Below are 26,795 nucleotides of genomic sequence, written 5' to 3' on the forward strand. Positions count from 1 at the left end.
TGGGAATCAGGCCTAAACATCACATTATAAAATAGTATGTACAATGGTAGACATGTACGGAAGCAAACACAGATCGATAGATAGATAGATAGATAGATAGATATGAGCTAGATATATAGGAGATAGATACATACGAGCTAGATAGATAGATATGAGATAGATAGATAGATATTAGCACGATAGATAGATGTAATGAGAGATAGGATAGATAGATAGATTAGATCGATAGATATGAGTGCGATAGATAGATAGATAAGAAGTGGAAAAATGGCAGCACTCCAACATTTTGAAAAAGTGTGGGTTTATTCCAAGCAGCGACGTTTCGGTTCTTGTCTGAACCTTTTTCAAGCCTCACCCAATAGGGCGTCAAAGCTTGGCAATCACTAGTTCTAGCGTATTACAAGGTCTTCCTATGTATGCTGTGCCATTTACCAGTAGGGGGTTCATATTCTGCTGGCTCCTGCAGAGCATGATGCCGTCTGCTTTGCGCTCCAACAGCTGAGGTGTTACTCCATCGTATTTTAGTATCTCACATTGTGGGAAAAACTAAGCGGCATATTAATTTTACCTGCAGATATGCTTTTCCTCACCTTTGGAAATGCAATGAAGGCAAACTTTTTGTGCTGCATTTTTCCACAAAGGTCTTATTCACACTGATTTAAATGCCACAAACGTTTTTGACAATGCAGCTTTTCTGCGGCTTCTTTTTCTGTACTATGTGTACAGTAATACAATCTCATTCACATTGCTTTGTAAACCTCTAAAAGTCTTCTAAAATGACTAGGCCAAGGCATAAGGAGTGCAAACAGGTCCTATACTGATGTGATAGCATGCTAATTTCAGTGCCATGGTGCCAATAGCTTATGCATTCCCATATGCCAGTGCCAGTCTCCTGTGAGTAGAAGTTCAGGGGTACACACCACCTATCGAGTTAACATATTTTGTTTTTTTATTTAGAATGTGCCAATGTGCTGCCAATGTTATGGAGTAGGTTGTGTGAATAAGGAGGAGTAAAGGGCCGGGCTATTGACAAGTTCCTTCCTCAGTCTTGTGTAACTACTTCTGTCTCCAGTGAGGTAACGTGGTATAGTATCCCGCCCAGTGGGCAGTCATGTACCGGGCAGGCATCAGGGCGACAGGCAGAACATAGCAAGCCCCAATCTAGCAACAGGCTGCTGGCGGTGGCTCCCTGCTGTGCTGCAGGGTGTAGTTACCGGGGCAGGCACAGGAGCCTCTGAGGAGAAGCGCAGTATGAGGAGATACTGGAGGTGACACGGGGCTGCTGACTGGAGGGGACACGGGGCTGTGGGCGCTGCTGACCGGAGGGGACACGGAGCTGTGAGCTCTGCTGCCTAGAGGGGACACAGGTTTCAGGGCTCTACTGTCTGGAGGGGACACAGGTTTCAGGGCGCTGCTGTCTGGAGGGGACACGGGGCTCTGGGCTTGTGACTAGACCTGCCCCGGTTGGACGGTGCCTTCTCTTGAGGATAGTCCCGCACTCACACGGAGTTGTACCGAGCAACGGAGGAGAGGAGGCTTCCTGGTGACAAGTAGGGGAACTTCCATTTCCCCTTCCTCTTGATACTTTGTGCGCTCAGGAGACATGAGTGACAGCAGTGAAGGTATTACATTCTCGGTGCCCGTGTCGCCGTTGCCACAGCCTGGCTGCTGCATGTACGAGGAGAAGTGTGGCCCCAGGCAGCAAGGGACAGCAGCAGCAGCGGCGGCGGCACCCTCCAGTACTGGCGGCAGGCTCCCTGCAGCTGGCAGCTTCTGGCATGAAGACTACATACATGCCGCTGGCGGGGGAGGTGCTGCGGGCCGTTGTACTAAAGGCTTCGCCTCAGCCGGGACCTCTGCTAACACCAGCCGCAGTATAACTGTGGTCTATGTGATCAATGAGGGAACTTCGGGACTGCAAGCTTGTGAGAGTGCTGCCCTACACAGCCTACAGGAGGCGTGCGAGAGTCAGGGGGCAACTCTAGAGACGCTGCTCTTCGGCAAGCTGGACTTCGGGGAGACTACGGTGCTGGATCGCTTCTACAATGCAGGTGAGGACACAATGGTATTTCCAGCAGGCATAGATTGTAGGCAATCCTTCTTATTAATAACTGGCACCTTGTAGACTGTTTCCAGGTGCTTGGCAGTGTGACCACATCGAAAACATCTGGAGACTTTCCGTATTGGCTCTGTTCTCTCTATGACTCAGTTCACACCTTGTTTACCATCATTCCCGCACTGTGCATCAGGCTTAGGTCTGAACCCTATAGAAAAGTGCAGCAGGTTACTCTGGGTATTTCATAGACCACTAGGCCATACTTTGTATAATATTCCAGGAATGTATTGAGATCCAACTCATGACGTGTTCGCAGACAGAACTGCAAGCTGCTTATCTCCCTATGGAAGTCATTGGGCCGGTTGCACAACAGTGCCACTTGCCTGTGACATTAATAAGGTTGTCCAGGATAATTTCTTAGCTTTTTTTTTTTTTTTTTCAAAATAAACCATACTCCCCTGTCCTTGTGCTTCGGTGCCGCCCCATGCAGTCCTGTCTTGCTGCTCTGATGTTTTCTTGCAGTTGGTGGAAGTTCTCGCTGGCTGTGACATCCTGGATCCCTTTCTTTAGGCCGCTGAATGGTGTATCGGAAGAGAACACTGAAGCAGCAGGACCGGATCGTGCTGGGAGACACAAGACAATCTTGGACAGAACCTTGATGATAAAAACAATCCGGCATCCAGCGGCTTTGTATAAAAACTCTTCAAAGTTTATTAATGTCCATATTAAAAAGTGATACACATACACGTATAAATCACAACGTCACTCCATATTCACGGAAGGGAAACACTAACTATAATATTACTATATTACTAAAACACATACTATAATATTTTTCCCTTTCCCGTACCCTGTCTTGTTTAACAATCTTGGACAATTGAGTATATTAAAAAAAAAATAAATAAATACATTTTCACCTCCCCTGGCCTAATTACATAGTTACATAGTAGATGAGGTTGGATAAAGACATCAGTCCATCAAGTCCAACCTATAACCCTACAATCCCTACAGTGTTAATCCAGGGGAAGGCAAAAAACCCCATGAGGCTCATGCCAATTGCCCTATTTCAGGGGAAAAAATTCCTTCCCGACTCCAGATCTGGCAGTCAGTATAAAAACCCTGGCTCAAAAGTGGATTAAAGTGGTTGTCCATTAGATAGATAGATAGATAGATATTTTTTTTTAAAGGGAGTCTATCATTGGAGATTTAGTTTTTTAAGTAAACACACCTTGGAATAGTCTTTAGAAAGGCTATTCTAGTCCTACCTCTCTTTCTCTCCTCCTTGCAGCCATTTTTGAAATATATAGTTTTTGGCAAATATACAACTGAAGCTCAGGGAGCAACACAGCGTCATGCTGTTGATGCCGCCTCCTGGGCCATTCCTTTATGCAGATTAGTTTATTCTCTTCACTTCCTAGCAAACGCCTCGGTCATCAGTGGGATCCAAATCCCGTGCAAGTGCTGGGCACTCCTGTAGGAATAAGAAGGATGGCCAGCGGAGCATGCGCTGTACGCTCAACCCAAAAATTTGGATCCCGTTGAAGACCGAGATGGCTGCTAGACAATGAAGAAGATGAGTTAATCTGGATGAAGGAATGGCCCAGGAGGCGGCATCAACAGTATGACGCTGTAGCGCTCCATGATCTTCATTTACATATTTGCAAAAAAACAATATATTTAAAAAATGGCTGCGAGGAGGAGAGAAAGAGAGGTAGGATTAGAATAGGCTATTTCAATGTGTGTTTACTTAAAAAACAAAATTTCCAATGAAAGACTCCCTTCAAGGCTATGTTCACACATAGGTAGGATTTCTGAACATGTTAAGCCTTTTCCAACGGAAGTAATAATGAACATGTTGTGTTTTTTACAATCTGCAGCATGTGAACGGGATTTGAAATGCCCTATCAACTTGCATTGCTGCCACATTGTCAGACCATTTACAGTACATTTACCGTAAGTGCAGAATCCAATCCTAAAGCCTCAACTTGCATAAAGTGGCTCAGTTGTACTATTGTGGTGATGACTAGAAACTGGTGTAAACATGACACTTCTTTTGTGCATTTAAATTGGGCTCACATTTTTAGACTTGCTAGACATGTGGTGTGGCTTCTCAGACAATGGGGACTTACTGTAATGCATCATAATGCATCAAAATTCTGTTGAAAAATTCTGGCTCAAAGTAAGCCAAGGAAAATGTGGTATACAGTGGCAGTCTTAGGGGGCATTCATACGGAGTAAAATGGCGCTGATTCTGCCACAATAACTCGTGGCAGAATCAGCGCTGATAAAAAAGACTCCCATTGACTTTAATGGGTGCTGCTAGCTTTTTTCCCACTAGCTTTGCAAATCGCAGCATGTCAATTATTTCTACGGAATTGCCGGCGGCTTTCCCATAGATATAATGTTAAGAGAAAGTCGGCAGAGGAAAACTCTGTGAACTTTCTCTTAAAAGCGCTGCGGAAAGAACCGCAATGCGCTCACGCAACGGTTCTTCCTGTAGCGCTTTAGTGCTGCGGATATGACCCATGGGGTCTTAGCCTTAGGGTCCATTCACACGGAGGAAAATGGTGAGGAATTTGATGTGGAATTTCAGCAAAAACACTGTTAGCAGAAAAAGGAACCCATCGAAGTCAATTGGAGGCTTTTTTTCAGCCCTGAAATTCCACACCATTTTCCTCTATGTGAATGCACGCTTAGGGTGCATTCACACGATGTAACACGGCACTGATTCTTGCATGATAACTCGTGTGAGCATCAGTGCTGCAAAACAGAAACCCATTGACTGCAATGGGTTCCATTTAGCGCTTATAATACATTGAAATCAATGGGAGGCTTTTTAACTCATTGATTTCAATGTGTTACGAGCGTTAAACGGAACCCATTGAAGTCAATGGGTTTCTGTTTTGCAGCGCAGATCCTTACACGAGTTATTATGAAAGTATCAGCGAGGCATTACATCATGTGAATGCACCCTTAGGGAGCCTTCACACGGAGTAAACGCGCGTGTATTTTTGCAAAATACACGTGTAAAAATAAGACTCCCATTGACTTCAATGACATTTTACAGGCATATTTTTACACGATACAAAAAATATCATTGAAGTCAATGGGAGTCTTATTTTTACACGTGTATTTTGTGTTCACACAGAGTTTTTTGCAAGCAGATTTTGTAGCGAAAATCCTCCTGCAAAAATGCCTCCCATTCATTTCAATGGGAGTCACTTGTAGTTTTTTCCCGCTAGTGTTTTAGGGCAGAATGCCCTATCTTCACGCGGAAACCGTGGCTGAGTCAGCCGCGGTGTCCACGGCTTGAGACACCCTCCTGTTTAGGCCCATTCATCCGGGCCTAGTGAAGAGCAGGATGCTGTGACGGAATGCCGAACTGCATCGGCATCTCGTCGTGGCTAGTCGCGTGAAAAAGTCACACGGCGGAAAAGGTTTCCACGGTATGAACTAACCCTAAGCCAGAGTTATCATAAAGCATCAGCCCCTGTGATAAATCTGACACGTTTTCAGACTGCATGTATACATTTACAGTCTATAGGTAAATTTTGGCCATTGTCTAATAGAATGAGGTTATATTGCATCAGTGAGCTAATGTAGCTTCATACATATTGATTATTCCACTAGCACAAAGTAAAAAATGAAAAGTATGTGGCATTGAACGCTTCTCTGGCATTCTTTAGGCTAGGGCCCCACATACAGAGCGTAGCCAAAAGCGCTGAGAGAAAAACCACAGCAGAAATGAATGGCGTTTTTTCCCACAGCATTTTTCACAGAAAGGGCTAGTTCACACGTGAACTGCCCGCGCGGGTTTTGACACAGAGAGAGACGCGGCGAGCCGCGTCTCTCTCTTGTCAAAACCCGCCCGCCGCGACCATCGCTGTCGCGCCTTAACCCTCTGCTGTCGGCTCAAATGAATGAGCCGACATAGGAGGGAGCTGCCGGGGGCGGAAGCCGCGCGGCTGAACCTGCGCGGCTTCCGCCTGAAGAAAGGACATGTCCTTTCTTTTCTCCGCTAGCAGCAGCTCGCCGCTAGCGGAGAACAGAAGCCCGGCGGTCTCCATAGACCACCATTATAAGGGGAGGTTTTGGACGCGAAATCCGCTGTCAAAAACCTCCCCTTATACTCACGTGTGAACTAGCCCAAAAGCTTCAGTTATAGTTACTCAGAAACCACCAGTGTTTGATCACCTCCCCGGGCCTCCACTTATTATGTTCTGGGGTCCGAAGAGACCCCAGAGTATAATATTAGCCGTTTCGGTTCAAACGTCTTTGGGCCGAATGAAATTTTTTGGTGCAGTATTCTTTCACATTAAAATAAACTGCATGTGTGATCGGGCTGTAATGACAGTACAGCATTTACTGCAGACCAGATCAAAAAGGAGTATAAAGCAAAATGTAAGTGTTTTATCCCATTAAGGATACAGGGAAGTTTGTATGTTAAGGCTCGGTGATTTTTTTTCATATTTTCCCCACCCGTCTTCCAAAATTCATAACTTTTTTATTTTTCTGTCTACATAGCTATGTGAGGGCTTATTCTTTGTGTGACAAGTTGTACTTTCATTTGCTTCCATTTTGGGGTACGTATAATGTATTGTTTAGCTTTTATTTATATTTTGGGGGGGTCCATGTGAAATAACACACAATTCTATAATTTTTTTAAAAATTTTTTTAAGGCGTTCAGTCTGCACTATAAATGACATGGCAGCTTTATTCAGCGGGTCATTACTATGTTTATATTGTTTTTTTTAATGTTTTACCGCTTTTACAAATAAAACGATTTTCCTGGGGTCACCGTATTTTAACACCTATACCTTTTTTTTTTCTTTTTACTGTACTGTTGACAGAGATAGGTCAGGGCTCTTTATTTGTGGGACAAGTTGCACTTTTTATTGGTACCAATGTCTGGTATGTATGACTTTTTGGTCACTTTTATTGCTACGGTATTTCTCTGAAAATAAGACAGGGGCTTATATATTTTTTTTCTCTTGAAAAATGGCTAGAGCTTATTTTTTCTTATTTTTCAGGCATGACAAATCTTGTAAAATTATACATTCACAATTGATGGTGCAGGGTCAGTGGGCCTCTCACTCTCTATGTGTGTGGCAGTTGCCCCATGCCCTCTTTATTGCCTTTCCATTGTACTAAGTAGGAGGTGCTGTAGTAGAGTGGCATCGTCTGTGGAAGCGAGCAGGGGTGGCACCTGACATTTGGTCACGTAAGTAGTCAGTCCCACAGCATAGAAGTGACAAAGAGGCGGCACTCAAGGCGGGAGCAGGACGGAACTATGCATATAGTCAAGATGCTGTGGCCCGGTGGGGAGGGTGGATATAACACAACTAAGGGTTGGTTCACACTAGCGCTTGTATTCCGTCCGCAAGGAGTCCACATGGAGACCCCCCGAACGGAATACCAACGCTAATGCAAGCGCTGTGCAGTTAAGCACACGGAGCCCATAGACTATAATGGGCTCCGTGTGCTTGCCGCGCACTGCCTGCACAATTCATTTGTGCGGGCAGTGCGCGGCAAGCACACGGAGACCATTATAGTGTATGGGCTCCATGTGCTTTGCAAACACAACGCTTGCAATTGCGATTGCATTCCATCCAGGGGGAGTCTCCTTGCGGACGGAATACAAGCTCTAGTGTGAACCAATCCTAAGAGCAGGATGTAATGGCACAGGTACAGCTTCTGCGCCCACAGTATTACAGCACCGTACTATTACAGATCTGAGTGTTAACTATATGCTCAGTTTGACGTAATAGTACGGTGCAGAGTGGAAAGGGGAATGCCTTGGGAGTGTTTCTGTATTGACAACTGGACTTTACTATTCTCCTGTCTAAATTGTGTCCCTATACAGTCTGACACTGACTAAACAATGTCACACCCCCAACTGCTAACACTGAGTTGTCAGTTTATTCATGAATTTGTAGGAACAATAACACAACAACACTGCAACAAAGAGTTATTAGAAAAGATGCTTCAGAATTGTTTGAGTAATACAATTATTTACTAAATCAAATGTATCCAGAGTGGTGAAAAGTTAAATGCGTAAACTATCCACATCCAAACGGTATATTCTATATAGTGATATAGTCCATGAGAGTACACCTTGTGATTGATACTACAGACTCCTGTGTTAGTTTACATGGAGCATGTAGGTAATGAAGAATGTGTACACTCCTTCCTTGTCTACAAACCTGCTTAATGCAAAGAAATGCAGGAATGTCTGTTGCCAGTCCCAGTGACCATGACCTACAAACCATATCCTAACTGAGAATAAATATTAACACACACACACATATATATCACTAATTGAAAAAACAAATAATGTGTCAGGAAGGAGTGGTTGGAATCAAATGAAATGTAGGGTGTCCTGTGGCACATTTACCCAAAGATGGGTCTATAGTTCCTGCACATTCTTAGGGCCCGTGCACACGGACTAAACACGCGCTCATTTTTGCGTAATACACGTGTAAAGAATACACGTGTAAAAATCAGACTCCCATTGACTTCAGTGACATTTTTTTACACGTGCACAAAATGCGCGAAAAACGCACGGCAATAAATCTTTTATCTGGGCAGGCCAAGGAGTGTTGTGATCTGGTGGAGACATTTCCTGGAAAATCTTTGCAGTCTGTGGGAGCCTGCACATGGAGTTTATACTCGCTCATTCTGAATGTAAAACTCGTTCAGAGTGAGCGACGTAAAAAACAGATCCCATTGACTTGAATGGGTGCCGACATACGTGTGTATCACATTGAAAGCAATAGGTAAAAAAGCCTCCCATTGATTTCAATGGGGAGCACGCGTATGCCAGCACCTATTCAAGTCAATGGGATCTGTTTTTTACACCGCTCACTCTGAACGAGTTTTACGTTCAGAATGAGCGAGCGTAAACTCTGTGTGAAGGCTCCCTGTAAGTGTGCATTATCTTGCTGAAAAAAAGCCAGAAAACTTTGCACTGAGAGGCAACATATGTCAGTTAGGTAAAATGTCTGTACATGGTAGAGGCTTGATTAGCAGTCAACCATTTTTCACAGATACACTACCCTTCACACATGTAATAACATATTTGCCTGAGACATAACTGCATACTGAGTGTTGCAGCAATCTGACATTTCTATCTGACATTTCTGGGACAATTATTGTTTTGGGTTTCTTTTTTTGTCAGCAAGTGTATATAGAGTGATACCTCTTTGAGCTGACCAGCCAAATTGGCACAGGAAAATGGTGTTTTATAGGGGTGGTCCTCTCAAAGAAAAAAATATAAGTTTCTAATGGAGTCAGCAGACATGTACAGCTCTCCAAAACCCCCAAATAATCATGAAGGAGCCAGAAATCAGGTATTTTATACTTCACCATATTACACAGAGCCAGTTATCACATTTCCACCTTACACATGATCATTTTTAGCCTGAGAATGTGAAAAATAGCCATGGTACACAAGTTGTTGCAACCCACACACATAACCATTGGGGCCACAAATTCCTCTTACTTCCCTGGTGACCTGCTCATTTCCTAATTCAAGATAGTCTCCCATCATTCTTGATCATCCAGCATGTAATCTTTCTAAATTTTGATACCCAACATGGCTTTTCTCTAGTTCCTAGTCAACAGCATGATTCCCCTTTATAGTCCCCAGCAGGATATATCTTTAAATCTCAGTCCTCGCCATGGTTCTCATCCTGGACCCCAGCTTGGCTCGCTCTCTCATTCCTGATTCCTATAATGGCTCCTCTTTCCATTGTCTTCCTTTACTGTTAATCTTAACAATATTTGCTGACATATCACAGGTCAAATGCTGGACTTTTGGAACAACCCAAGAATGTCTATTTTGGTGTGGGGTATACAAAAATACAGGGCTTATATAGTCTAGTTCCCAATATTGTTCAAGAAAAATGGAGACTGTTATGCATGCTTGGTAGATTGCATTGACTATGAAGTGGGCTCTCTGCTCCTGTGTTACAATGATGACTTTTCTCCCTGATGTTCATTGCCAGTCTTCAGATCTTGTTTGTTGCAGTGTAGTGATGTGGCACAGCACAGAGCTGTGTCCATATTGATGGTACAGTTTATTTAAATCCAATATGTGTTTTTTTCAAAGGGGGACCCAATGAAAAATTTGCTCAAAAAGGTGGCCTATGGTTGGCTAAAGGTATTCTGCTTACAGAGAGAACATTTCCATAGAGTATAATGGGAGGAAAATTGATTACTGAAAAAAAATTGTCTTTAAGGTTAAGGCCCCACGTTGCGGAAACACAGCTTTTTTTGTTGCAGATTTTCTTGTGGTTTTTTTGAGCCAAAGCCAGGAGTGGCTTGAGCAGAAGGTAGAAGTATTTTAAAACTTACTATATATTTCCCATTCTTGGCTTTGGCTCAAAAAACCACAACAAAATCTGCAACAAAAAAAGCTGCATTTCTGCAACGTGGGGCCTTAGCCTAAGGGGGATTCTTCCAAATGAGTGGTTTTCTGGAGAGGTTTCATTGTCTACTTTTACATGCATTTCTTGCTTACTTTAAAGTGTTGTCTTTTGCACATTGCAGTCACATATAAAAACAGAAATTTCCCAGGGCCAGATCAATAAAACATGATGTTGCCCTTGGAAGTTGGTGACAGTTGGCAGTTACATATGTTGTTGGCTCTAAGTATGGAGGCCTACGGCAAGTTAATACAGGAAATATATTCATGAATTTTTAATTGTTGTTGGAGAAAAGCTTCTCCTAGACTTGTGTTATTACAAATGGTCATTCAAGTAATAAGGTTGACGCACATTTGTAATAAAAAAAAAATGGCACAAGTCTCTTTAGCTCTTGTTTCATGCACACCAAATAAAGCACAAACATGCATGGATTGATAACCTAACCTTAGGAAAGACCATCAGTATCAGCTCGGTAGGGTTTTGACAACTATCAGAATGTGATAGCCTATGTGATAATCGAGGTTACAAACTATCTATGTGCCAAATTTCATTCAAATCCATTCAGCCGTTTTTGCGTGATTGAGGAACAAACATCCAAACACACAAACTTTCACATTTATAATTCACATTTATAATATTAGTAGGGTGTTCTATATTTTCCCTCATTTGCATTGCTGTTCATATATGTCTTTTTGAAGACATATTTTTATGGCGGATCAGTATTTGCGGACAGTAAAAACCACTACGGTCGAGTGCAGAAGACACAAGATGGTGTTCACATTGTCTTATTTCAGTTGTTGTTAAACATCATAATATCAAAGCAATGGACTGAAAACCTAATAGAATGAAGGATGCAGACGTAGTCTCCTTCATTTGCATCAGTCACCATTTAAAAACAGAAAACGTTCTTCTGTCTTTTTGTTGTTTTGAAAGGAAGATAAAATGTTTTAAAAATATTGCATACTTTTGTCCATTTTTCAGGCAGAAGATGCTGGATTCACACATGTAGCCAATTTTTCATATACTGTGACTAGCGAAACTCTTTAAAGCTAAGGCCCCACGTAGTGGTCTGCAGTAAAAAAGCAAAATAAAACGTGCTGGAAACACATCTCGGATTTTCCCACATCGCTTTTCACAGAAAGTCCGCAGAGGTTTCCTTTAGGGAAACTGCCAGCATTTCCATCGGTATAATTGACATTTTCAAAACCACAATTGTTTTGGAAATCGCAGTGTGTCCGCTGCGTTTATTTTTTTTATGATGGGATTCTCACAGCGAAAACTCTGTGATTCTTGCAAATCCCATCCATACATTGCAAAAAAAATATCTGCAGCTGAAATGCTATGATTTAAAAAAACGTTGCGTTTTTGTAAATAGCAGCATGTCAATTACGGAATTACCTAAAGAAATGCTGGCATTTTCCATATACATATAATAGGGACAGAAAGTCTGCAGAGGAAAGCTCTGCAGATTTCCTGTGAAAGCGTTGTGGAAAAATCGCGATTTGTTTCCGTCAGTCTTTCCACAGCGCTTTTTGGCTGCGGCTCATTTTGTGGAGCCTTAAAATTTGTGTAGTCATATGACTTTTTTCAGTGGGTTAGGGCACATAATGGACCTAGTTACGTTTTTAAATGAATGATAATTGATTGGAAATCACACATGGAGGTTCTCACGGATGAAAAACAGACGGTGTGTTCTTAGGAAAGTCCGACCCTTACAGCATGTTTGTTCTGAAGAGCATTCAGAGCCTCATGTTGGTCGGGGCATGAAATGGCAATTTTTTTTCTCCATCCCATTATTGTTACCAACATTACACTTTAAAAAAGCCCTTACTCAATCCTGTGCAATTGCTAGTTCAATTTATCTTTTCCTTTTTTTTTTTTTAAACATAAATAGTACAAGCAAGCTTGGATCTAATCACCAAGTCACATTTTCCAGGCAAAGTTTACATTTTGTGTGTCTGAGAACTGTCTGCTCCAGCTGCTGTACCTTACGCAGAAGTTGTTCTGTGTCTTTACAAGGTAATGGAGCTGAATGAGATATTTGGATTCTAGGAATTCTTTGCTGTTGGAGGAAGGGCGTTTTTCATGAAACACAAGATTTCAAGGAAAGTTTCTATACAGCTGGTCTTCCAGTAGTGGAGAACCTAATGTTTTTATTCCAGTTGGGATTTTTGCTGTATTTCTGTTGCTTGAACTATGTTATTTTATGTCATAACAGACAAAGAGAGTGCGGGTCAGTTTTTTTTTTTTTCTTACAGCAGCGAAAACAGTCAAAAAAGGGCCATGTGAATATACAGATTTATTTCAGTGGAGCACTTTTATTAACCTTTTCACGCTTTTTCACGTACGTTATGTCAGGGAATGTGGTTAGTTAAAGTATCCTCACTTAGATGTACCTGACGGTGATCAAGCGGGCTCAGAAGCAGAGCCCGTGCGATTACCATGGGAGCCCAACTGTACTGGACAGACAGGTGCCTGCTGCATCAGCGGGGATGGTGATAACACTGATCCCCGCTGTTTAACCCTTAAGATGTCGTGGTCAATGGAGACTGTGGCATCTTAATTTTTTCTCAGTGAAAGTGGAAGCCATGAGCAGCATCGCAAGTGGCTGTTAGCTGTAACTAACTAACTAACACCCTACTCCTTAACCCCCGATCGGAGCTGAACTCCAATCAGGAGTTCTAACCCCTAGGATACTGCAAACATGACTGCGGCATCCAAGAGCTTACACCATGCAAAATTTCCCCCTCGGCGCCCTCCGCGGTGAGAATTGTGGGGGGGTACCCATATGTATGTTCTGCAGCCTGGGGTGAAAAAAAAAATTTAAAGGTAAAAAACAATACCAGAATTGCTGTTTTTTTTTTTGTAATCCACCAAGAAAGAATTAATAAAATTTATTCCATAAGTTATAAGCACCCAGAAACATCATTACAAAATACATCTCATCCCGCAAAAACAAACCCTAACATGGCTACAGAGAAATAAAAAAAAAAAAAGCATGTACAATGTGAAGACAAAAAACCCCCCAAATCTCCAAGTCATTAGAACACAACTGGCTGTGGCAGGAAGGAATGTATAAGCTGTACAAGCGTATATCAGTGTAAAAACCAGATTTGGAGCTTACAAGGAAAAAAACACCAGAAGTGACCACTATAATCATAGGAGCTACTGGGGACGTAGTAGGGAATTTGGTGTACCCAATGTACTCCGCACAGCTTACATATTCACTCTTCACCATTCACTGAGCATTTACGCCTTGGATACTACTGCTTACTAACCACCTTGATAAATTCTTTGAGGGGAGCTGTTAGCAAAATGGGGTCACTCCTTTGGGGATTCCAGTTTACTGGTACTTTAGAGGCTCTGCAAACATGACATAGCATCCAGACATCAAACATCTAAAGATAAAATTCAAAATCGACACAACGCTCCTTCCCTTCTGCACCCTGCTGTGTAACCAAGGATAACGTACTTAAGGTCGTATGTGGGTATAAACTGTTGTTTAAGCACAGAAGGGAAGGAGCGCTATTTTGGGGTTTGGAGCACAGATTTAGATGGTTTGGTTTTTGGACACCGTTACACTTTTGGAGAATCCTGAAATGCACTTTTGAGCTCAAAAGGATAATGCCTCTTGATAAATTCTTTGAGAGGTGTAATTTCTAAAATGGAGTCACTTTTTGGAGGTTTCCATTTTATTGGTACTTTAGGGGCTGTGTGAATGTGACATGGCAACTGAAAGCTAGTCCAGCAAAATCTGCCCTCCAAAATCAAAATAGCGCTCTTTCCATTTCGAGCCCCACCATGTACCCATATCGCAGTTTACAACCACATATGGGGTATTGCTGTGTTTGGCAGAAGTTGTGTAACAAACTTTGTGGTGCTGTTACTCCTTTGTCCTCTTTTGAAAATAGAAATTTGGGACTAAATTGAAGGCTTATTGGAAAAAAATTAATTTTTCATTTTCACGGCCCAATATTAATAAAATATGTGAAACAACTGTAGGGTCAACTGCTCATTATATCCCTTGATATGTTCTCTGAGGATGTAGTTTCTAAAATGGGGTCACTTTTGGGGTTTTCCAGTGTTTTGATGCTCTAGTTGCTCTGTAAATGTGACATGGCACCCAAAAACTATTCCAGCAAAATCTGCCCTCCAAAAGCCAAATAGCGCTCTTTCCATTCCAAGCTCTGCCATGTAACCACGCAGCAGATTATCCTATCCTATCCTACTAATGTTATAAATGTGAATGTTTGTGTGTTTGGATGTTTGTGTGTTTGGATGTTTGTGTGTTTGGATGTTTGCTCCTCAATCACGCAAAAATGGCTGAAAGGATTTGGATGAAATTCAGCCCATAGATAGATTGTAACCTCGATTAAAATATAGGCTACTTTTATCCCAGTAAATGACATGGCTTCATGACTGTTATGAATTTTTGTTCACATACTATATTACACTGCTCTTATTTCAGCTTCTGAGAAAGCCAGGGCTATCTCTCTCTATATATATCTCTATAAAGTCCTGTGGTGAGGTGTTTTTAGGAGGATGAATTTGGGTCAGTTTCCTGACCAAATTCCTGACCAAAAAACTCTGTGTGAACTTTACTCTATACATAATGAAATGCAGCTCACAATAGAGAAGCAAGGGAAAGTCTCCGTTCCCACGGAGTAACGTGCCGCGCATTCAGACACCTTAAAACGTGTCAGAGTGTGAGCGCTCAAAACAGATCCCATTCACTTCAATGTGTGCCAGCTTACGGGCGCTACACATTGAAATCAATGGGTGAAAAAGCCTCCCATTGATTTCAATGTGTAGCGCCTGTAAGCCGGCACACATTGAAGTGAATAGGGTCTGTTTCGAGCGCTCACACTCTGACACGTGTATACGTGTCTGAATGCGCGGCGCGTTACTCCGTGGGAACGGAGCCAAAGAGTAAAAAAATGCTGAATTTCACAGAAAAGACAACAAATTTGTTAATAAATTATATTACAAGATTTATTAATTACACAAGTCAAATGATGCCAGAAAATCAAAAGTTTAGTTATGCTTTAAATAAGCCAAATCTGCCATTGATCTGTTGGTAAATATCTTCTGTATGGCCATCTATAGGGGCTTTCCTGGAGTGGAAAATTCTTTTAGGTTTTCCCTTGTGGTAATACGTTTGCAAATCTCTGCCCTAGGGCACAGTCCAAATAGGCCTATATATCATGGTGACGCTACAGTGTCACAAACCTGTTGAACAAGTTTCAGAATTTGTAGATCAAGCATCATTTTTCTTCTGGGGCTTTGTATCTTGTTACTCCTGACAGGTTTCAGCTTACCAAAAACTGATCTCTTTTAGCTGCCTAATGGCTGGTGGGTGTGGGCCATACTTCTAGCCCTGCGTCAGTAGTGAAAGAGCGAGGTGTGGGGCTAGATTTGTGTGGATCACAATTGTGGTACAATGTCAGATAATACTGTGTCATGTTTTGATGAAATTATATGTAATCAAAAACTGGTTAGTTTACAGAAGTTTTTAATAGTAGTTTGTTTCTGACGACCGCCATGCAGGTGGGTGTATTTATCTATATCATATTATTATTCTGGCTACTGTACTTTTACTTGCTCTATGTTCTGGAACCATACCTGGATTTGGCTAAGAAATATTGATGCAAAACTGAGACAAAAAGCCGACTGAAAAACCCAATGAGATATTTCATCTGATGCACTGTCACCTTGAGCTTTTCAGTCTTTCGTTTATTCAGATCTGTTCAGCTACCCCAAAGACATAAGCCCTTACAACACTACATGATTTACAGCACACAGAGACCCTGGCCCCAGAGGAACCACTGTGTTTGCACTCACTTGGCTAATAGGCCTTAAAGGGATCTTATCAGTCAGACACTATTTTTTGTAGGTACCACGTCGGAATAGCCTTAAGAAAGGTTATTCTTCTCCTACCTTTCGTCGTCTTCTCCGCGCTGCTGTTCGCCTACAATCCTGGTTTCTCTCGGTATGTAAATTAGCTCTTTTGCAACACTCTCTCAGAGCTCTCTCCAGCGCCGCCTCCTCTTCTTCAGCAGTGTCATCTTCAGCCTCTTCTTTCGGCGGTGGCTTTTAACTTCTAAGGCAGGGGTGGGCAATTAATTTTCCCATGGGGCCGTATAAGAAATTGAAACTATGCTAGAAGGCCATGCCACGACAAATTTAGCTCCACCCACTTCTATGTTGACTCCGCCCATTCCCAATCATCTTTCCATGTGCCCCCACACAGTATAATCCTCCTACAGTCACCTGTACACTATATGCCCCCACATTATAATGTTCCCTTCCAACTGCCCCACAGTATTAAGCCCCTCTCCTGGTGCCCCAGTATAAACTGGTGGAAACTAGAGGGGACATGAAACTGGAGCAGCTGGAGGGGGACATTAAACAGTGGGGGTAGTTTGAGGGGGGGCAATAAATTGACAGCTGGAGCGTGACATGAAACTGGCGGCAACTAGAGGGGGACATTAAAATCGGGAAGCAGACATTAAACCGTAGGGGTAGCTGGAGGGTGACATTAAACTGGGGGCAACTAGAGGCAGACAGGTCCCCCTACAGCTTCCTCCACGGTTTAATGTCCCCCCAGTCTGTGCCCTCCTCATCTACCCCCAGTTTCATGTCCCCCCCCTCCATTTCTCCCTCAGTTTCATATCCCCCTTTATTTTCCCCATTTCATGTCCCCCCTCCCTCCATCTCTCCCCAGTTTCATGTCCCCCCTCCATCTGCCATCTCTGCCCTAGTATAACATTCCCCTTCCATCTCTGCCCCTAGGTTACTGAGACACACACACAGACAGACAGACATAGACAGACACACATATAGACAGGCACACATATAGACACACACACATATAGACACACACATATATAGACACACACTCACATATAGACACACACACATATACACAGACACACACTCTCTCTCCACCCTGCAACTCACCTTACATCTCTCAGTACTTTATGACACGCTCCACATCTCCATCTTCGGTCGGCACTAAGACACGCCCCCTAGACACGCCTCCCTAGTCAAAGCTGTGCGGGCCGGACTGAATCAGTCAGAGGGCCGGATATGGCCCGGGGGCCTGACTTTGCCCAGGTCTGTTCTAAGGCCTCCGGCAGAGCAGACTGCGCATGCCCACAGGCCACGAGAAAATGGCCGCTTACAATACTGTGCAAGTGGCCATTTTCTCGTGACCTGTGGGCATGTGCAGTCTGTTCTGCCCAAGGCCCGAGGCCTTAGAAGATACAAGCCACTGCCGGAAGAAGAGGCTGAAGATGACGCTGCTGAAGAAGAGGAGGCGGCACTGGAGAGAGCTCTCTCGCAGCATTGGGGACGCCCCCAGTGCTGTCTGAGTGCTGGGGCCTGCCCCCAGTACTGCGAGAGAGCTAATTTACATACCGAGAGAAACTGGGATTGTAGGCGAACGGCGGCACGGAGAAGACGACGAAAGGTAGGGGAAGACTAGCCTTTCTTAAGGCTATTCCGACGTGGCACCTACAAAAAATTGTGTCTGATTGATAGGATCCCTTTAATTTCCATCAACACTAAGAGGTGTATATCTTTTGACTGGATTTGGATAAATGAAACAATAAAATACTGTGGCTATCAGATAATATATGTCATTGGGGTCTTCAGATATGGTGATTGGTACTCTTTAAAGGGGTATTCCCACGTCGCATACTCAGCAGTCTTCACTCTTGTAAAATCTTCTTTCTTCCTGGTTTCTTGCATCATTTGGTGGGCGGGGTTTCACATGCAACCTGCTGTTTAGCTCCGTCCCCAAATCCGCGTGTAGCTCCGCCCACCCATATTGGACTATGAAGTACAGGCAGCAGCAACTCAATTCTGTGTTACATACAGAGACTGCCTGTCTCTGCCATAATGAACACAAATGAATTAGCTAGCCTGATAACTGGGAGAACAGAAAACGAGTTCAGAAAAGAAAGCAGCTCCTCTCCCCTATCTGCTAACAGGAAGCTAGGTCACATGGTGTAGACACAGGAATAGCTAGATACACAGGCTCGCTCCCGTGCACTTAGCCCCTCCTCCCTCCCCCCTGAGAGCAGCAGATTCATCACTTGACTTATGACCAGATAAGTCAAGGGATGTGTAAAAAAAAAATGAATAAAGTAAGATAGTGGACAAACAAAGCAGTTTTGCTGAAGCAATGTATTTAGGAAAAGTCTTACATCCACATTAACAAGCAGTATAGATAGGATCCTTGTGATGGGACAACCCCTTTAAGCTAAAACTAGAATTGGTTCAAAAAGGGCAGAGGTGATGTTTTAACATTATGTTTTCTAATGGTGGGGTTTAAAACCCCTAGCAAAGTACACTGTGAATTAGGTAAAGCTAGTTTCCCATCATTTTTGCTAGGAAATCCTATGAAATATAATCTACTGTGTCATAAGCCAGATATCTAAGAATATTTTATCTTATATTGTATGTTTAGCTAGCACCCCTTTACCTCATTTACCATACATGAATTGTGGATGCGTGATTATGGCCTTAAAATGTTTCTGCAGTGATTCTGCATGTGTTATATCTGGATTTTGCAGTGGATACAATAAAGTGGTAAAACCTGCCCTATTTCTGTATCATAATGAGCATACCGTGGATTAATAAATATGCCAAATATCCATTTTTCCTCATTGAATTCTTTTCTTGCTACATGTGGACATAGTGATGAAAATATAATGTATTGCAGTGCAGTTTTCTGTGGATTTTCAGAGCAAAATATTGACACAAAATATAGACAATAGTCTTCACTGCTCCAGTATTTTATATCTGTCAGACATATTTGTATCTGTTTTGTCTCTTTTATTTTCTGTGTAACATCATACAGATATAAAATAAGAGTCAGTATTCTCTTACCAAGCTTAGGCTGGATTCACGAGTATTAAAAGCGCTCTCAGTAGTACTTAAAAGTAGAAAAGTTATTGTAAGGTCTACTTACTGCGTCTATGAAAAATTTAAACGCTAATTTTAAAATGCATAAAAAAAAGGTTAAGAAGTAGTGGGTCAAGCTCTGTCGGATCCTACATTAAATATTTTATTGGGTACTATGTCTGCAGAATTAGGGTTTCTACTTCAAAATTGGCAAACTCTGATGGAAAACCTTACAAAACCCCTTGTAAGATAAGAGTATGTTGTTTGTGTAGATTATATGACAGATCTTGCACTGTGTCATGGCTTGTGTGATAAAAGGCCTTAGTACAATAGGTGAAATAAGCATCGAACACATCACCAATTTTCTAAGTAAATCGTTAGATGCCATAATACACACCATGTTTGGAGGCCAAAAGGCCCTGCACATCACCCCAAAAACACCATACCAACAGTGAAGTTTGGAGTTGGGAACATCATGGTGTAGGGCTGTTTTTCGGCATACGGCATTGACAAACTTTATTTAATTGAAGGAAGGATGGATGGACAAATGTACCAGAGCCCCGCATTGTGAAAACGCTATATTTTACAATATCTGCAAAGTGGATGGAATTCTGGCTACTCCAATCCACATATTTCAGAAAAATCCAGCAGCGAAAACGCAGAGATTTAAAAAACGCTTATGTTTTTGTAAATCACAGCCTATTAATTATACCTTTGGAAATTCCAGTGTTTTCCGTATCGGTGTAATAGAAGCAGATGGTCCTCAGCGCCATGGTCTTTTCCGCAGTGTTTTTTTGGCTGTGACTCACTTCGTGGGGCCTTAACCTCAACTGCTTTCAGAGAAAGAAAATAAAACTGTTAGAATGGCGCTGTCAATCACCGATCCTGAATCCAATAGAAAAATCAATGGAAGGACATAAAGCTCAGAGTTCATAGAAGGAGTCCACAGAACCTTCAAGATTTGAAGAGTGTTTGAGTGGACGAATGGGCCAAAATCACACCTGAATAATACATGCGACTAGTTTGTCCATACAGGAGGTGTCTTAAAGTAGTCATCAGCAACAAATGAAGTATTAAATACATTACAGTAAGCATGTTCAATACTTTTCCCTTGTGTCATTTCTCATTACTGCACATAACTTAATTTATAGTTTGATTTCTCTGCCTGTGTGGATGGGTTGTTACTGAAAAATGGTGAGAATTTCATGTCAATAGCAAACTTTCTGTGAAAAGTGCTGTGGGAAAAGGACACGATGCATCTTCACCTTTATTTTTTTTTTACAGCACATTTAGGCTGTCGTTCAGTACATGGGGTGTTAGTCTTACTTAGAAAATTGCTGATGTGTTCCATGTGCATTTCACCTGCTGTATATGATATTTACAGAAATTCAGTTGTGACCTATCTATGAATAAATGTACCAGACACTTTTCTAGCCAGGATTCAGATTTACCTCATTTTAATTCTCAAATTTACAAGGCTGGATTAATGGATTGATGGCAAATATGCTGCTAGATATATCCGTGAATTCAGCTAGGGTTGCTGTTATTGTAAAAGCACATGGCACAGGAACAGAGCATTTTGTTCTAGGCAAATTGGCAGCGCTAGGTAGTCAGGTACAGTGATCAGTAAGAACATGCGAAAATATGTTATTGAGAGGTTCACACTTTCATCTTTTGTGTAAAACAATACAAACTGAATTCCGAGATCACTATCACTAGTAAGTCTTATTTAGTAGATTGCCAAGAGCAAAATGTATGTTATTTGTAAGGTTCTGTTCACATCTTTATTTGTTACTCCATTGTGACAAAACGACAATCACTTTCTGAGAAATTCATTTAAATCTGTCCATTCACACTTTTAGGGCAAATAGTTTACATGGAAATACACATTTCAGAAATCTGATAATGTGTGGGTTTTTTTTGGCTATGGAGCCCTGAGTTGCAGAAATATAGAAAATATAGTCCAGAAACTGCTCTGAAACCATGGTAAAATAGAGCAGGGATAGAGCGCTGAAAAGAGAATTGTCCATCCATGAAAATAATAGGAGGCTACCAGACTGATTCTTTTATTGACTGTATGTTCACAAAGAGTTCTCTAGCTGTCCCTGGATTACTGTAAATGCTATGGGCAATTGGAGGGGAAGTAGAACTGATAGCTACCTTTCCTAAGCTTTACCCCCTTTTGTTGGAGGAAACCACTACTGGTTTATGTAATCTGCTTTCTTTAGAATTGGGTAAGGGTAAAAACAAGTATTCAGGGTTGTTGTTTTTTAAGTATGTCACTGCATTTTAGGGAAAAAAAAGTTATTTGAAAAATGAGCTTTTTGTGTATTGTCATGTCTCAGGCAGTGCCACACCTCCCATGAGGCGACCTGAAGCGACCGCTTCAGGCGGCGCTATGCCAGGGCTTCGGGAGGGCGGCATTTCTGCAGCCCGACACGGGAAGCGAGCGGTGTATTGGGGCGGCCCTGCTGGACGCTGCACTGCTCCAGCAGCCGCCCCTCACACTCAGGCAGAGAGCAGGTCTTCTCCCTGCCTGCTCTCTGCCTGCGAACGCCGCTCGCTGCGCTAGGCCACGCCCCCTTTCCGCTCGGCCCCACCCCTTCCACTTGGTCCGCCCCTTTCTTGCGACCCCACCCCCTCAGCTCCGCCTCTCCTTGGGGGGGGGGCTTTCTGACGCCGCTTCAGGCAGCAGAAAGCCCAGGTTCACCCCTGGTCTCAGGGAATGAAAGGTCCCTGTATTCTCACCACAGGAGGAAATGTGGACGTGCTTAGTGAGCTTGTTTATGACATGGAGTTAGTCTTGTATGGGATTTTAACTGCTTAAGTACTACACTGTTTTTTTTTACTCAAGGACCAGCCATTCAGGACTGTCTGTAATGAATGGTTTTACATAATTTACTAGGATTGTTTTAATGTTTAATTCATACTGGAAACATTGCAGTCATGTTTTTTTGCCTGTGATATTCATAGGAATAGCAAGACACTAAATCTATTGTGATGAATTGTAATAATCTGTTTACGGCAATGTATGGCTATGTAGTGCATGTCTGGTATACACACCAATAATATCCATAGCATACAGTGGCCAAAACGTTACCTTTCAGTATACAATGTATGCTGGCATATTATTTTTTCTCTTATTTTATTAGAAGGCATAGTTGGACCACTTTGTGACTCATGATCAATAACTTGAACCACACTTCAGTAACACAGAAGCTTCACTAATACTTAGTTATACACAAGCATAATGCATTGGTGACAGAAATCTAACTAAAATAAAATAAACCAACTTTATTAAATAAACATCTCAAAAAAGCCAGCAATGAAGACTTGTCTAAGATGGTACTGCACTCCTTCCAGACTCCCCTTCATGTCTTCCTTGTGCTTTTAAGAGGATGATCTTGCTAATAACCAATGCATAGTACCATACTACTCAGAATAAACTCTCTGCCATTGAAGGCTGTGGGTTCTGTTTGTTCTTTGTATCGATATCTAATCTCACCCTCTCTAACCACATTGATAATACTTAGGCAGGGAAGTGGAGTAGTCAGAACACATTTTGGATGGTGTGAAAAAGTCGCCCACTCCAACTACAGCTTCAAAATAAACTGATTCATTATTTTTTATTATATTAGCATTTTTCATATTAATTTAGTTTGTTACATATTTTCTTTCATAGCAATTTGAATTAGACTGCTTTTGACAGTTCATGGCTGATAAATAGGAATGAGTCTGTGATTTGGCCATAGCCCGATACCTACCCTGTTTCCCCGAAAATAAGTCATCCCCCAAAAGTAAGACATAGCAGAAGTTTTGATGAATTGCCTAATATAAGGCACTTCCCGAAAGTAAGACATCCCCTAATAATAATCTTTCTGCGCAAAGATTGTATGAAGAAAAACATTGCAGCCGGCTGAACACTGTGCGCGATGTTCCGTGTACAAAAGTATGCCGGCTTCTGACACCGCTGTGATACGTTGTAACCAGTGTTCCTGCTGCCATAGGATGAGCCCGCTGTGCATACACTAAGCATTGTATGTGGCAGGGAGTCCACTCTCCCAGCTCATCCCACAGCAGCAGGAACAGTGGATACAACGTACGGTATCACAGCAGCAGCCGACTTTCCTGCGCACACGGAGCACCGCATACAGCGTTCAGCCGGCTGCAATGTTTTCTTTACACAATCTTTGCGCAGCAAGCACAACTCAGCGTAGCGCAGTGGTAGCAACAGCACACAAAAATAAAATAAGAAATCCCCTGAAAATAAGACATAGCATATCTTTAGGACCAAAATTTAATATAAGACACTGTCTTATTTTCGGGGAAACACGGTAGGTCATAATACACTTTACTGTGCCCTGGTCCAAATACAGGGCACAACTGCCATGAAGATATTGATAGTGTGAGGCGCTTTGCACTAGCACTGTAATATACTTGCTTTACTGTACTTCATCTTCTCTATTTTTTACAGCATATGCAAAAGACCTAATGAACCATTAGATAAAGTAAACCCCCCCCCCCAAAAAAAAAAAAAAAAAAAAAAGGAACTAACCTATGGGAACAACAAATAGTAATAGTAGCCTTAGTTATGATGATCAGTGAATGGCTGCAATAAATAGAAACTAATAAAGCAGCCACTCTTACAGGTAAAGTGTTGACTTCTGGCATTTTATGTATACAGTGTACACAAGCTGAGTGATGAATAGATTGCGACGTCATGTTTGAGCTGTCAGCCTGCAGCTTGTCACTCCCCTTTAGTTTTTTGTCCTTCTGCTCTCAGTCTTCTGACGTCATGATACTTGTTTCTCCCAGAGGCATCTCTGCAGGGAGCCATCCTGTGGTCAGCCTGTTGCCAAGTTTCTTTAAAAGTTTCTTTAGTTAATGTTTGCTAGCAGAATCACTAAGAAACTGGACAAAGGGAACAGAACCTACAACTCAGAAAACCTGGAGAACCTTTTTATTTATATTCCTTGTGGTTTCCTGCTGCTGTGTTTTTAGTGTTTTGGGTTCTTTTCTCCTCTTTCTTCTTTGTGTGGTATTAACTCTATAAATATTACAGCAGGCGGATATAACACAGTGTCATTTTGTCAGAAAGCTGAGTCATAGTCAGAGATCAGCCACATGCTCTGCTGACAAAGTTGCTTAGTCACATACTCAAAGCTGTATTTCTATATCACCAAATTGTGAACCTTTTGGTATAGTATGTAACACAAAAAAGGAAGCATCCATTTCTCAGTTCAAGAACTCTTTTCTATTTCACCAAATTTATTTTAAAGAGTAACTAAACTTTTGTGTCAATAAATTTGGTTCCTCTTACAAACAATTGAATAAAAATTGATCAAAACCTCAGACATTCATCAACATTATATCAATAAAAACTACTTGTTCTTCAAAAGACAACTTTCATAGCACCACTCTCAAAAGCATAAAAAAGATTATTTTTTATATTTTTCTGTTTGTTTGTTTTAATGTTTGTGTATCTGTTTCTTCCTCCTTACCTTTCAAGAGCCATATTTTTTTTTCCGGTCCACAGAGTCACATGATGGTTTGTTGTTTGGTGAACAAACTAGGTACCCAGGAATTACAAACGATAAGTATAAAACATAATTTCTATTTAAATGTGTGAATAAAAGAAACCCCTAACTATGTCCCCCCCCCCCCACACACACACACACACATACACATCTAGAGGTCCCAAATCCTATGATTAGCTGCACGCTAAAAGAATCCCAGGACTAACAATAAATAAGGGCTCTGAGATATAATCACAGGCTCACACTCTCACACTCTCCAAAGAGAGATACAAGTCTCAAAGGTGAATGAACAAGGGCCACTGGTAACAGTTTACTCTCTAGAACACCCTATGTATAATATTAGATATGATGCTAGATTCTCATGCCAGATAAGTATTTGGGGAGAGTGATAACACCTGTATCCAAAAACAATAGAGGGGACTAGACTCCACAATGACCTAAAGCCACTGCAAAAAGGGGAAGGGGGGGAACCCAGTCATAGTACAATGGGTCGACTCTTCCCTAGGTATTATCTAGCACCAGCATCCATCACTTAACTACTCAATAGATTCACTGCATAATAGCATTAGAAGTTAAATCTACTAGCTAGTCCCCACTACATCTCAATATGTACTAAAGCTCATCTCTCTCTACACTTTTCGCTTATTTCTAAGTTCATCAGGAGAATACTCTAATTTGTGCAATGAGAAAATGATGTCATTGCGGTTAAAAACGCAGTTCCCGGGACCTTGGTGGTAGGTCCCGGTACTTAGCAGATAATGGAGTTTATTTAGGAGTAAGAGTAGGAATTCAGAGGTCACATAGCTGAGATAGTTTTCTTTAGAAATTGTCCATGAGTGTTCACCGCTGCTCTGTGACTTGCTATCAATTCTTGTCTGAAATCTCTTAAGATGTTTTGCACTTTCCTGGCAAAGTGATGGAATTATGAAACCACATTGAACTTATGTCTCAATTATTTCCTGAGAATGTTGGTGGTGCTCGAGGAAAACAGCATTTTATTAGGCCTGAATCTCTCTTATTATAGAAGGATTGATTTAATAGTTGGATTGCATTGAAACCTAGTGTGTAAATGGTGACTCATAGTTCAGAGCAGATATTGCGGTAGTATATTATCAGTATGATGGTAAGTGTTAGAGACTCAGGTGGTGTTTAGCTGCTGCTTTCTACATTCTTTATATTAAAAAAATATTTATTTTGACTGCCAGCTGAAGCCAACCTTATGGGTACAGTTGTTATATTTCACTCAATATAGGCTCTCAAGTTGTAGTATATAAATAGTACCTTTAGAAATGCTGTATCAACCATCCTATGTATAATATGTCTGTCTTCAAAATGTTATACTCCTTTCTTATAATAAGCTCAGTGTTATAGTTACTTACTGTACTCACCTTCCATTGTCCCCTCAATAGTGTACTGACCTCTTTGCCCCCTGTCATGTTTCTGTCATTGTCATATCATTCACTTCTGTCCTTTGGTGTTGTTTATGTGGGTTTATTGTGTACTGTTCTTGGTTTGTTTGTCAAGGATTACTCATCTGTGACCCTGACCACTGTGTGACTTGTGAATACAGAGAACTTCTTTGCTTTCTTTCAGTTAAGAGACTATAACTTTTTTTTAAATATCACCCAACAGGCAAAAAAATTATCTCTTGTACAACCCCTTGTCAGCTAAGGCTCCTCCGCTTTTGGGGCCCTCTAGTCTGTTTACTGGCTTGCAGCAATGAAATGCCTTTCATGTGCTATGAAATATAAAAATTGAGAGTCTTCACTAGTTGATACCTTTTTAATGGCTAACAATGATGGCAGATTGCAAGCTTTCGAGACTACTCAGGTCTCTTCATCAGACATGGTATGACACAATTTCTGA

The 26,795-nt window shown here is 41.8% G+C and overlaps 1 protein-coding gene across 1 annotated transcript in view; it reads left to right on the top strand.

Annotated features, from left to right (window-relative positions):
• Positions 1–1,297: 1,297 nt before the first annotated feature.
• Positions 1,298–26,795, top strand: part of MAP3K5 (mitogen-activated protein kinase kinase kinase 5) — a 110,670-nt gene continuing 85,172 nt past the window's right edge. Inside the window, exon 1 of the mRNA XM_075267925.1 lies at positions 1,298–2,051. Coding sequence (XP_075124026.1) covers positions 1,604–2,051 — 448 coding nt within the window. The 5' untranslated portion in view covers positions 1,298–1,603. The remainder of the gene's footprint in view (positions 2,052–26,795) is intronic.

The sequence above is a fragment of the Leptodactylus fuscus genome, chromosome 3 (assembly GCF_031893055.1).
Source record: "Leptodactylus fuscus isolate aLepFus1 chromosome 3, aLepFus1.hap2, whole genome shotgun sequence".
In the NCBI taxonomy this organism is placed as follows: Eukaryota; Metazoa; Chordata; class Amphibia; order Anura; family Leptodactylidae; genus Leptodactylus; species Leptodactylus fuscus.